Source organism: Arachis ipaensis, chromosome B4, assembly GCF_059453495.1.
Source record: "Arachis ipaensis isolate K30076 ecotype BB chromosome B4, ASM5945349v1, whole genome shotgun sequence".
NCBI lineage: Eukaryota > Viridiplantae > Streptophyta > Magnoliopsida > Fabales > Fabaceae > Arachis > Arachis ipaensis.
The window spans coordinates 130,196,325-130,208,703 of record NC_142439.1 but is presented as its reverse complement, the minus strand read 5'-3'; the positions used below and the strand labels follow the sequence as shown (position 1 = coordinate 130,208,703).

Sequence of the window (12,379 nt, the reverse complement as noted above, 5' to 3'; positions counted from 1 at the left end):
TAGAATTCAAGGATAGTTGTTAAGCATTGGATTCATTCTGGCTATATAAATCTCCCTGAACGATATTTTCCTATATATATGTATATTCAGTCTCAAATAATTCGCACATTTTGAATCATACCATACAGAACGACTAAATTCCCATTTTGGTCCTTGAGATTCACGCGATTATTCATTTTGGTCCCTGAAATTTTAAATTACCTATGTTGGTCCTCCAGATTAAGTCCGGGCACCAATATAGTCCCTCAATTCTTTCCGACGATGACTAGGCAAACGAAGTGCTGAGATTGCACCCTCCCTGCCACGCTATATGATGAGTAAACGACATCGTTTACCTTTGGCGTCCAAACAAGTTAGAAATGAAGAATAGTAGACGTAGAGAAGAAGACGAATACTTTATTTTAGGTTTCCATCGTTTCTTCTCCCTTCATATACAAAACGACGACATTTCTGACTTGTTTGGGTGCCAAGGATAAACGACGTCGTTTATCCATCATCCAATGTGGTAGGAAGGGTGTCATTTGAGCACTCTGTTTGCCTAGTCATCACCGTAAAAAGTCGAGGGACCACATTGGTGCCTAAACTTGAATCTGAAGGACCAGTATAGGTAATTTTGAATTTCAGGGACTAAAATAGATAATCGCATGAATCTCAACGACCAAAATGGGGATTTAGTCCATACAGAACTATATTCATGAAAATCATAAATAGCAAAGCTATATATGCAGTAATACAGTATTTAAAAAGTCACTGAGAAGTTGCAAAATTCGTTGTAAAATCACGAGTATCTACCTAAATTGGTCTCTAAGGAATTTCACGTTGGACATTTTTGTCCCTAAGAAAAGTTTATTATATTGATGTTCCTAAACTTTATAAAAGTAAGACATATAGGTCTCTACTTTCATCAAATCCGTTGTTTTTATTTGGACAAATAAGTCTTTAAAAGTGTGACAAAAGGACATATATGTCTTATTTTTATAAAGTTCAAGGAGCTCAACGTAATAAAATTTTCTTGGGAACAAAAATATCTGATGTAAAAGTCCTTAGGAACCTATTTAGGTATATTAAAGGGAAATGAAAATACTGATGAATTGAAGAACAAAAAAGTAGCTCTTTAGAAACAGAAAATGTGAACTGAATTGATGCAGTAATTGAACAAAATTGTGCTTATCTTGGAAGCTTATCAGAACTGAAAGTAAAAACCAAGAGAGAGCTTCTACCAACTAGTGGAGCTCCTTTTATACACCCAACTACCTAACTGAATCTGTTATTAATTCAACAGAATCTGTTTTGACCTCTTCAACCTTTTCATGACCTCTTCACATTGATTTGCAATAAAATTAAAAATGAATTGGCTGGAAAAGGAGATAACGACCACAACCTTATTAAAGAGGAGGAGAAAAGGCAGTCATTGACAACGACTGAGTTCAATGTAGTGTGACGAGTGGGTATTCTCCAATTATGTTGGAATATGTTCAATGCAATAGGTGTTTGTTGTTCACTGCAATGATAATCTGGTTTAGTTGAAAAAAGTTCATAAGGGGATTTATTTGACAGATTCAATGATGGAAGCCTATTAATGACAGCTTCATCCCAATATGTAAGAGGCATGAAAGCTGTAGAAAGCATAGCTAAGCTTGTTTTATTATATGTCTATGCTTACTCTCATCCAAGCCATTTTGCTCAGGAGTATATGGGCATGAGAATCTGTGATGTATACCTTCTTGACGCAAAAATTCTGTGAAACAGTTTGAGGTATATTCAGTCCCACCATCTGTCTGAAATTCTTTAATTTTACAGTTTATTAGATTTTCAATATATGCTTTATACTGAAGAAAAGCATGAAACACCTGGGATTTATTCACTAATAAGTATGTACAGGTATACTTACTATAAGCATCTATAAATGTAACATAATACATGTAGCCCAAGTGTGAAATTAGTGGTGCAGGGCCCCACACATCAGAGAAAACTGGTTGTAAAGGGTAATTAAACTCAGTAACTGAACTAACAAATGATAGTTTATGCATCTGTGCCTTTGCACAGTTTTCACAAACTCTAGCGGTAAAGTCCACATCTATTTTATTAATATCAATGAAGCAAATACTACATTGTTTTAGTACTAATTGTACAATTTTGAAGGCTGAGTGCCCCAGCCTCTTATGGCACAAATCTAATGAAGAACAATGCAATGAATACAAAGAAGGAGATGTTTGACCAGATGTTGATTGAGGAACACAAATATTCACAAATTTGTATAGTCCTCTATTTCTAAATTCCTGCAACAAAATCTTACGAGTAAATTCACATTTTACAACACAATAAGTGGCATGAAATTGAAAATAGACCTTATTATCTTTTGCAAATTTTCTAACACTAATTAAATTCTTTGTTATTTCAGGTGTGTGTGTATTAGTTTTGTAGTGAAAACCATCTTTTAGAGTCAATAGAGTATAGAATAGAATTACCAACATGTGTAATAGGGATACTTATTTCATTTCCAATTTGGACTTGATCAGAACCAGTGTATTGTGATCCAGAGAGCAAATTTGAAGGATTAGGTGTTATGTGATGTGATGCACCTGAATCTGGATACCATGAGGGGCCTGTAATAGATGAAGGTACAGCTACATATGTTGATGGATTGTGGAAGGATGATGTTGGCGGTGGTAGAGGGGTTGATGTAGGATTGCCTTGTGAACCTGAAGCAGATGATGAATTTGTACCAAAAGGTATCAAATCTTGATTGTTGAGGCTGTGAATGTGGGGGTATTTCTTGGTTGAATCTGTGAAAATAGTGCCATGCAATGTGACCAATTTTTCTACACACTTGGCATTGCGGTTATGGAGATTGGTAGAAAGACCTACCACTTCTTTGAAATCTACTACCATTTCTTCTTCCTCTACGCCTTCCATTGCCTCTATTAAAATTTGGAATTGTTGGATATGAAGACTGAGCAAGATTTGCCTGAACCATTGCAGTTTCTATTTTTCTGAACTTCTCCAGCTGATCCTCATGAGTTAACAGAAGAGTTTCAACCTCACATAGTGTGAATGAATCTGGTTTCGAGTTGATTGTTAGTAGAAGCATTTGATAGTCTTCATTGAGTCCTTCTAGGATGACTTGTATCTGTTTTTCAGTTTTGAGAGGTTTCCCAAGGGCTGCTAGGGAGTCTGCAATGGTCTTGATCTTGGAAATATAATCTGTTGCTGGAAGACCATGTTTCTTGATTCCTTTAATTAAGCTGATTCTTCAATTGTTTAATTCTGAATTTTGTTGATTCTTGAAAATAAGCTTGTATCTTTTTCCAGATTTGATAGCTGTAGATGCACCCCACCATTTTTGGCTTAAAGACAGAATCCATCGATGCTAGCAACCATGATATGAGATTCTGATAATCCTGAATCCGTTGTGTGTATTGATCAGATTCAATACCTGCTCTTTGATTTTCTTGATTTTCGAACTGTTGTGGAATCTTCTCTTTTTGCAGATGATCTTGTAAGTGTTGACCTCTTATGGCTGCAAGAGCTTGTTGCTCCCATGTTTTATGATTGTTCTCTCCAAGTTTGTCTTGAATTGGATTGAATGTTCTTTGAGAAAGAAATTGTGTTGATATCAAATTGTTGATGCTGCTGTTATTCGAATTTGGTGCCATGTTTGCTGAGGATGGAGTCTTATCCATAACAAATTTAACGACGAAGAAACATACAAGAGTATATCAAAATGATCGGAGCCTTGGTTAAAGGTTGAAATAGTGCTGGAGGTGAGACCAAAGAGAAGAACACCTACTCACCTATGACACCAACCGAGATTTTTTTTTATCATTATCGTCATATATGGCCTGACGAGCGAAAATTGAATTTGCTCTTCCGAATACTAGTAAGTGCACCAGAACGTTCAAATAATACCATAGTAAATAAATATTGTTCTTACGAAAATTAATGAATTGAGACGAATAACATTTAATTAAATCTCTAATTAGATCCAATCAAACCTTGGAAATAAAAATTTGAGTCGTAGAGTAAAATTAGAGATGTTTATTTTTCAAAATGATTAATCCTTATATTTATCTAATTTTTTTATAACTATTATAATTATCTATTTTGATGCATGTAAAGGTCTTTTCACGACAAATAATGCATAATTAAATTTTAATTTTTTGACAATTTAATTTATCTTTAATTAATCAATCGCCAATTTTTTGGTCAATTGATTAAAAAAATAAGTTTAACACAATTTTGATTTAGTTTTAAATAAAATTCAAAAGTAATTTTAGGTTGAACTATATGTCACGTATTTAAGTTAGTCCTAAATAATTGAGAATTATAAGAAAAACAATAGCGCACACTTTTTAAAATACTTTTCCTAATCAAATAAAAAAGTTATGAAAAAGAGTTTTTAATTAATTCAGATATTAAATTTTTTAAAATAATAACAGAATTTAAATTATAATATTTTTTAATATCTCCAATCTTTTTAGAATGAATAACAAAAACTCAGTCTTAAAAATAGATCAATGCATAACTCCAAAATAAAATAAAATATTTAGATTAATAAACCATAAAAAAATAAATAGAGCTCCTAACCCTTAACAAAAAAAATTAGTCACTCATGATAACAAGAAAACTAAAGCAAAAGAAGATGAAGGTATGAGATCTTAGATTGGAATCCGAAGATCCTCCGCTCGATCTACTTTGTAAATTTTGTTCACTTATTTATATCCTAAGTTCTATCTAGAATTCAAATTTAAAAATTAAATCTAATCTTATCTTTAGAAGGGTAAGATAACTAAAATAATAATTCAAATCTATTCTAAAATTAATTCTTTTCTTTTAAAAAAAAATAATAACTTTATTCGAATTCTAATCTAATCTAATCCAAACAACTAAATCTTATCTTTCTAATAGAATTGATTGCTAACTAATTATTTAAATTTTGAATTAATCTTAAATCTTTATAAAATTGTATATGACTATATTCTAATTATATATTGAATCGATTTAATTTTAGAATTAATTCAAATTTGTTGTGATAAGATAGCCTAGGTGGATGCCCATTTTCCCACAAGGCTTAAGTTTTCAAGAGAGAAATTTGAAGATCAATCTTTAATAGAGGTTGAATTTGTACAGCTATAAATAAGGTTTCATAGCCTTACGTACAACACACACAAAAGCAATAAACAATTCTCTCTCTCTTTATGTTGCAATACTTCTTTCCTTTTCTTTATATTTTATATTTGTTACCTCTTCCTTATTTATTTATTTAGTTATTTTATAACACGTTATCAGCACGAAGCTCTAACGAAATTTTAGGAAGACTCCAGGTAACAAATTTTCATTATGTCGAAACTCTTTCATCTTGAATATAATGCTTTTGATATATTTGGAAACAATTATTTACCATGGATACTAGATGTTAAAATCCATATTGATTCAATGGATCTTGAAGATACCATTAAGGCTGAAAATAATACATCCTAGAAGGATAAAGCCAAAGCTATGATTTTCCTTCGTCATCATCTTGAAGTATGATTGAAAAATGAATATCCCACATTAAAAGATCCTGTAGATCTGTGGAAAGACCTTGAAGAAAGGTACAATCATGTGATACTTCCTCAAGCCCGATATGTTAGAGAAAACTTTCTCAACCTTCCATACCTCGAATGTGCTCCTGCAGCAACAGTATTGAGAAAAAAAATTAAAAAGTATTTTGAATTAATTTTTTACTTTCTTGTTGCTGAATGCAACAATGAGTTACTTTTGAGAAATCATGAAGCGCGTTCAGTTGGCGCCGTCCCATTTCCTGAAGTAAATGCGGCAAATTATAACCCCAGAAGAGGTAAATGGCAAGATTTTGATAACAAGAAAAATTATGGAAGGAAAATGAATTATGTTCACAAGAAAGGATCTTACCAGAAGTGGGATAAAGAAAGAAATAATGGACAAAGTATATCAATTGAGGATAAATGCTTCCGTTGTGGTGGAAAGGGCCATTGGTCACGTACCTGTCGTACCCCAAGGCACCTAGTTGATCTTTATCAAGTATCCTTGAAAAGGGATGACAAAGAAAATGAAGCAAATTTTGTTTCAAATGATGAAAATTCCACCACTCATTATGATGTATCTAATTTCTTTAAGGATTCTGAAGGAGATATTGGCTATTTGATCAATGATGGAATAATTTAATATGTGTTTGTTAAGCATTCATGTGAATAATTTTTACTGTGCATGTACTTTTGCTCATTTTATTATTATTATTATTATTATTATTATTGAAGAAAAATGGCAAGGACATATTCTGAAGATATTTGCCTTGCGGATAGTGCAAGTTCGCACACTATTCTTAAAAGTACTATATATTTTACCCATCTTGTGCCAAAAGAAGAATATGTTAATACTATTATTGGCTCAGGCAATGTGATAAAAGGCTCCGGAAGAGCTATAATTTTGTTTCCTGAAGGAACAAAATTTATAATAAATAATGCACTATTATCTACCAAGTCCCTGAGGAACTTGTTGAGTTTCAAAGATATTCGCCGAAATGGATATCATATTAAGACAGTGAATGAGGGAAATCATGAGTATTTATGTATTACAACTCATGATTCAAATAAGAAGGTTATATTAGAAAAGTTACCCTCACTTTCATCTGGGTTGTATTATACTAAGATTAGTGCAATTGAATCACATGCCACTGTAAACCAGAAGTTTACTAGCCCAAATGAATTCATAACTTGGCACGACCGTTTGGGTCATTCGGAAACAACCATGATTAGAAGAATTATTGAAAACTTTCATGGACATTCACTAAAGAACCAGGAAATTCTTAAAACTAGTGAATTTTGTTGTGCTGCATGTTCTCGAGGGAAGTTAATTTTAAGGCCATCACCAGTAAAGATTGGATTTGAGTCCCCTGAATTCCTAGAAAGGATTCAAGGTGATATATGTGGACCTATTCATCCACCATGTGGATCTTTTAGATATTTTATGGTCATGATAGACGCATCTTCGAGATGGTCACATGTGTGCTTATTATCTTCTCGTAACCTAGCGTTTGCGAGATTATTGGCTCAAATTATTCAATTAAAAGCACAATTTTCAGAACATCCAATCAAAGCAATTCGTCTTGATAATGCTGGTGAATTTACTTCCCAAGCATTTGATGCTTATTGTATGGCTAATGGAATAAGTGTTGAACATCCAGTAGCTTATGTTCATACACAAAATGGGTTAGCAGAATCACTTATTAAACGCCTCCAATTGATTGCTAGACCCTTACTTATGAGAACAAATCTCCCAACTTCGGTTTGGGGGCATGCTATTTTACATGTCGCAGCACTTATTCGTTTGAGGCCAACGAGTTACCATAAGTTCTCTCCTATGCAATTAGCTTTTGGCTAGCAGCCAAATGTTTCCCATTTAAGAATATTTGGGTGTGCGATATATGTTCCCATTGCACCACCTAATCGCACTAAAATGGGACCTCAAAGAAAGTTGAGGATATATGTTGGATATGATTCTCCCTCTATAGTGAGGTATCTTGAAATACAAACTGGAGATGTGTTTAAAGCCCGGTTTGCGGATTGTCATTTTGATGAATCAAAATTTCCAACATTAGGGGGAGAGAATAAGCTTCCTGAAAAGGAACTTAATTGGAATGCATCATCGTTGATTCATTTAGATCCTCGATCAGGGCAATGTGAACTAGAAGTTCAAAAGATTATACATTTGCAAAGAATAGCAAATGAATTTCCTGATGCATTTTCCGATACAAAGAGGATAACCAAATCTTATATACCAGCGGAAAATGCCTCAATTCGAATTGATGTCCCAGTAGGACAAGTAGCCACTGAAGCAAATTCACGCCAGAAGCGTGGTAGGGCAGAAAATGCCCCAATTCGAATTGATGTCCCAGTAGGACAAATAGCCAATGAAGCAAATACACGCTAGAAGCGTGGCAGGCCTGTCGGTTCCAAAGATAAAAATCCTCGAAAGAGAAAAGAGGTAAATATTCCTGTTGAAAAAGACATAGTAAAGACACCTGCAGTTGTCCAAAATTCTGATATAACGCCAGAAGACATTCAGGTACCTAAAAATTGTGAAAATAATGAGATCTCGATAAATTATGTCTTTACAGGAGAGAAATGGGACCGAAATAAGACAATTGTCAATGAAATATTTGCATATAATGTGGCATTGAATATCATGCATGAAAGTAAGGATCTTGAGCCAAGATCAGTCGAAGAATGTCGACAAAGGAATGATTGGCCAAAATGGAAAGAAGCCATGAAGGCTGAATTAGACTCACTTGCAAAACGTGAAGTCTTCGGACCTGTAGTCTGTACACCAGAAGATGTAAAACCTGTTAGATACCGGTGGATATTTGTGAGAAAACGAAATGAGAAAAATGAAGTTGTGCGCTATAAAGCCCGACTTGTGGCACAAGATTTTTCACAAAGGCCCGGTATAGATTATGAAGAAACATATTCCCCTGTAGTGGATGCGATAACATTGCGTTATTTGGTCAGTTTATGTGCATATCATAAACTGCATATGCATTTAATGGATGTGGTAACAGCCTATTTATACGGCTCATTAGATCGGGATATCTATATGAAAGTCCCTGAAGGACTAAAGATATCTAAACCATCCAATGAATATTCGCAAGGGTTATACTCAGTTAAATTGCAAAGATCTTTGTATGGTCTAAAGCAATCTGGACGAATGTGGTATAATCGTCTTACTGAGTATCTGGCCAAAAACGGATTCAAAAATGATGATATTTGTCCATGTGTTTTCATAAAGAAATTCGCATCTGGATTCATTATAATTGCTGTGTATGTTGATGATTTAAATATCATTGGGACTCCTGAAGAGATTCCAACAATTATAAAAACTCTAAAAGAAGAGTTTGAGATGAAAGATCTTGGAAGGACTAAATTTTGTCTCGGCCTGCAGATCGAGCATATAAAAAATAGGATCTTTATTCATCAAGCGACATACACAGAGAAGATCTTGAAAAGATTTTATATGGATAAGTCACATCCATTAAGTACCCCAATGATCGTAAGATCTTTGGATGTGGAGAAGGATCAATTCCGTCCTAAAGAAGAGAATGAAGATATCCTTGGTCCTGAAGTACCATATCTTAGTGCCATTGGAGCGCTAATGTATCTTGCTAATAATACACGACCCGATATATCATTTGCTGTGAACTTACTAGTAAGGTATAGTTCCTCTCCAACCAGAAGACATTGGAGTGGAATCAAACAAATCTTTCGATATCTTCATGGAACGGTTGATATGGGATTGTTCTATCCTTATGGATCCAAGTCACAACTAATTGGCTATGCAAATGCTGGATACTTGTCTGATCCACCTAAAGGGAGATCTCAAACAGGATACCTATTCACATATGGTGGTACAGCTATATCATGGAGGTCCACGAAACAGACGATAGCAGCAACCTCCTCTAATCATGCTGAAATACTAGCGATACATGAAGCAAGTCGCGAGTGTTTTTGGCTAAGGAGTTTGATCCAATATATCATGTCATCATGTGGACTGATTGATCATAAAATAGCTCCAACTGTCCTGTTTGAAGATAATACAGCATGCATTGCTCAACTTAAAAGCGGATACATCAAAGGTGATAGAACAAAGCATATTTCTCCCAAATTCTTCTTCACTCATGATCTTCAAAATCAAGGGACAATTGATGTCAACAGATCCGTTCAAGTGACAATCTGGCAGATTTATTCACAAAGTCACTCCCAAAATCCTCCTTTGAAAGATTGGTACATGAGATTGGGATGCGCCGATTTCGAGACATTAAATAATGTCGGCAAGAGGGGGAGACTGTACTCTTTTTTCCTTGGTCAGGTTTTTTTCCCATGGGGTTTTTCTTGACAAGGTTTTTAATGAGGCAGTCTCTATCACTAAAGGATATTGTACTCTTTTTCCTTCACTAAGGTTTTTTTCTCACTGAGTTTTTCTTTAGTAAGGTTTTAACGAGGCAATAATCCTAAATGGTCATCCAAGGGGGAGTGTTGTGATAAGATAGCCTAAGTGGATGCCTATTTTCCCACAAGGCTTAAGTTTTCAAGAGAGAAATTTGAAGACCAATCTTTAATAGAGGTTGAATTTGTACAGCTATAAATAAGGCTTCATAGCCTTACGTACAACACACACAAAAGCAATAAACAATTCTCTCTCTCTTTATATTGCAATACTTCTTTCCTTCTCTTTATATTTTATATTTGTTACCTCTTCCTTATTTATTTATTTAGTTATTTTATAACAAAATTCACCATATTCATCTAAGTGGACAGGTAAGTTAGTGATTCGTCCAAATTGATTTTGGACGCTATTTTAAAAAAAAAAAATTTAATGATTAAAATTTTTTTTATAAAAATAAAAATAATTTTATATTTAAATATTTCATATAAAAAAATTTATTTATCAATTATATTTAGATAAAATAAGATAAAAATATTTTTTTATTCATTTATTATGTGAAAAATATTTTTTTAAAAAAAAATATTTTAAAAAAATGTAAATGGTAATTTTTAAAAAATATATTTTTATTTTTTTAATTTTTTTATTTTTATTATTAAAAAATTATTAAACACTCTAAAAAATTAAAAAAATATTTAAAAAATCTTTTTTTATTGATTTAGATCTATCTAATCTAATTTAATTCTGTTTTATTTCAATTTAAAAAAAAAAAATAAAATCCGGTCCCATCCAACCGACCATCAACACCATAATGGCCTAGTCGGAATCACAAAGGACAATATCACTCCCCTATTTGTATGTTTGAGAGTTGAGAAGCAATAGGGTTCGCTAAAGCACAATCTATTTATTGGGTTCTCACTGAATTCAACAATGGCACTAGCCATGTCGGGAGTTGATAGAATTAGTGCATTATCGAATGATATTCTTATTCACATCCTTTTTTTTCTAGAATCTAAAATGGCTGCAACAACAAGCATTCTCTCGAGCAGGTGGAGGGATCTGTGGCACTCAGTTCCTACAGTGAACCTCGATGACGCACTCTTCCGATATGACAAAGAAATGTTTGTTCGCTTCGCGTACGCAGTTATGCTATCGCGAGATGTAACGCAACCCATTCTCAATTTTCGCCTCAAATTTGAGTATCCCTCATGTGATCAATGTGATGTAGAATTGTGGCTCAACACCGCCATACAGCGTCAAGTTGAGAGGATTGAGCTTCATGCTCGGATAATGACGTTGCCGATTGGAATTCTCACATGTGCAAGCCTTGTTGTTCTCAAGTTGGAATTCTTAATAGTGAACCGTATTTTAACAGTACACTTACCGGCTCTTAAAACTTTGTACTTGATGCGGGTTGTATTTGCAGAAGATGAATATCTTGATATGATTCTCTCAGGATGCTCAAATATTGAGGACTTGCAAATCAATTATTATTCTTATTTTGGGCTAGAATCCAGTCCTCTTGCCATCACTTTTCGCAATCTAATTCAGATGAAGCTTTCCGTGTATGATTGTAAATGGGGGTTGCTAGTTGGACTGCTCAAATCCTGTCCCTTGCTTCAAATTCTTGTCATCAGAAAGGTTGGTGGGGAGTAAACGATTTTTGTTCTCCCTTCTGTTTTGTTTGCATTGAAAATTATTTTTTATTGTTTGCTATGCTTGAATTACTTGCAGGAGAAGAAATCGGTAAGTGGATTGGATCCACTAAATCAGTGTTACACACAAACCGTTCCTGGATGCCTTTCATCGCACCTAAGAGTCTGCACTATAAAGAATTTTCATGGTGCTGATGTTGATATTCAATTTGCAATATATATTCTGCAGAATGCAAGTTTGTTAAAGAAGATGACCATATGTTGCTTGAGTTCCTCAAGAAAAGGAGATAGGTTTGAAATTTTAAAAAAGATATCTAAGGTTGCTAGGATCTCAACAACTTGTGAACTGATGTTTGAATGATATTAGGGACATGATTAGATGGTCTCAGAACCTTTGAATCATTAACAAAACATCTTTTTAAATTTTTTAATAATAGTTAAATAGTTTTTATTTAATTTTAGTTACAAATTAATTCTTTATATATTATTTAATTATAAAATTTATTTTTTATTTTATAAATTATTATTTTAATATAACAGATTTGCCTATGTTTACAGATGTAACAGATCAAAAATAAAATTCTAATTAATTAGGATTACTAAAATATTTATTACAATTTGATAAAAATAATAATTTATAAAATATAAAATAAATTTTATAATTAAATAATATATAAAAAATTAATTTATAATTAAAATTAAATAAAAATTATTTAATAATTATTAAAAAATTTAAAAAATATATTTTATTATAAAATTATTTAATA

General features: G+C 33.1%; 1 protein-coding gene across 1 annotated transcript; it reads left to right on the top strand.

The window, feature by feature from the left end:
- The first annotated feature begins 10,887 nt into the window (after positions 1-10,887).
- On the top strand, positions 10,888-11,973 carry LOC107637049 (F-box/FBD/LRR-repeat protein At4g26340-like). Its single transcript, XM_088485840.1, has 2 exons — positions 10,888-11,598; positions 11,692-11,973. The coding sequence occupies exons 1-2, from the start codon at positions 10,888-10,890 to the stop codon at positions 11,971-11,973; spliced, it is 993 nt and encodes a 330-aa protein (XP_088341966.1).
- Positions 11,974-12,379: the final 406 nt, after the last annotated feature.

Bases quoted from the DNA above. Each gene is read 5' to 3' on its own strand.
- LOC107637049 (XM_088485840.1), top strand. From the start codon at position 10,888: ATGGCACTAGCCATGTCGGGAGTTGATAGAATTAGTGCATTATCGAAT. The intron at 11,599-11,691 runs GTTGGTGGGGAG...AATTACTTGCAG, and splicing joins AAATTCTTGTCATCAGAAAG to GAGAAGAAATCGGTAAGTGG.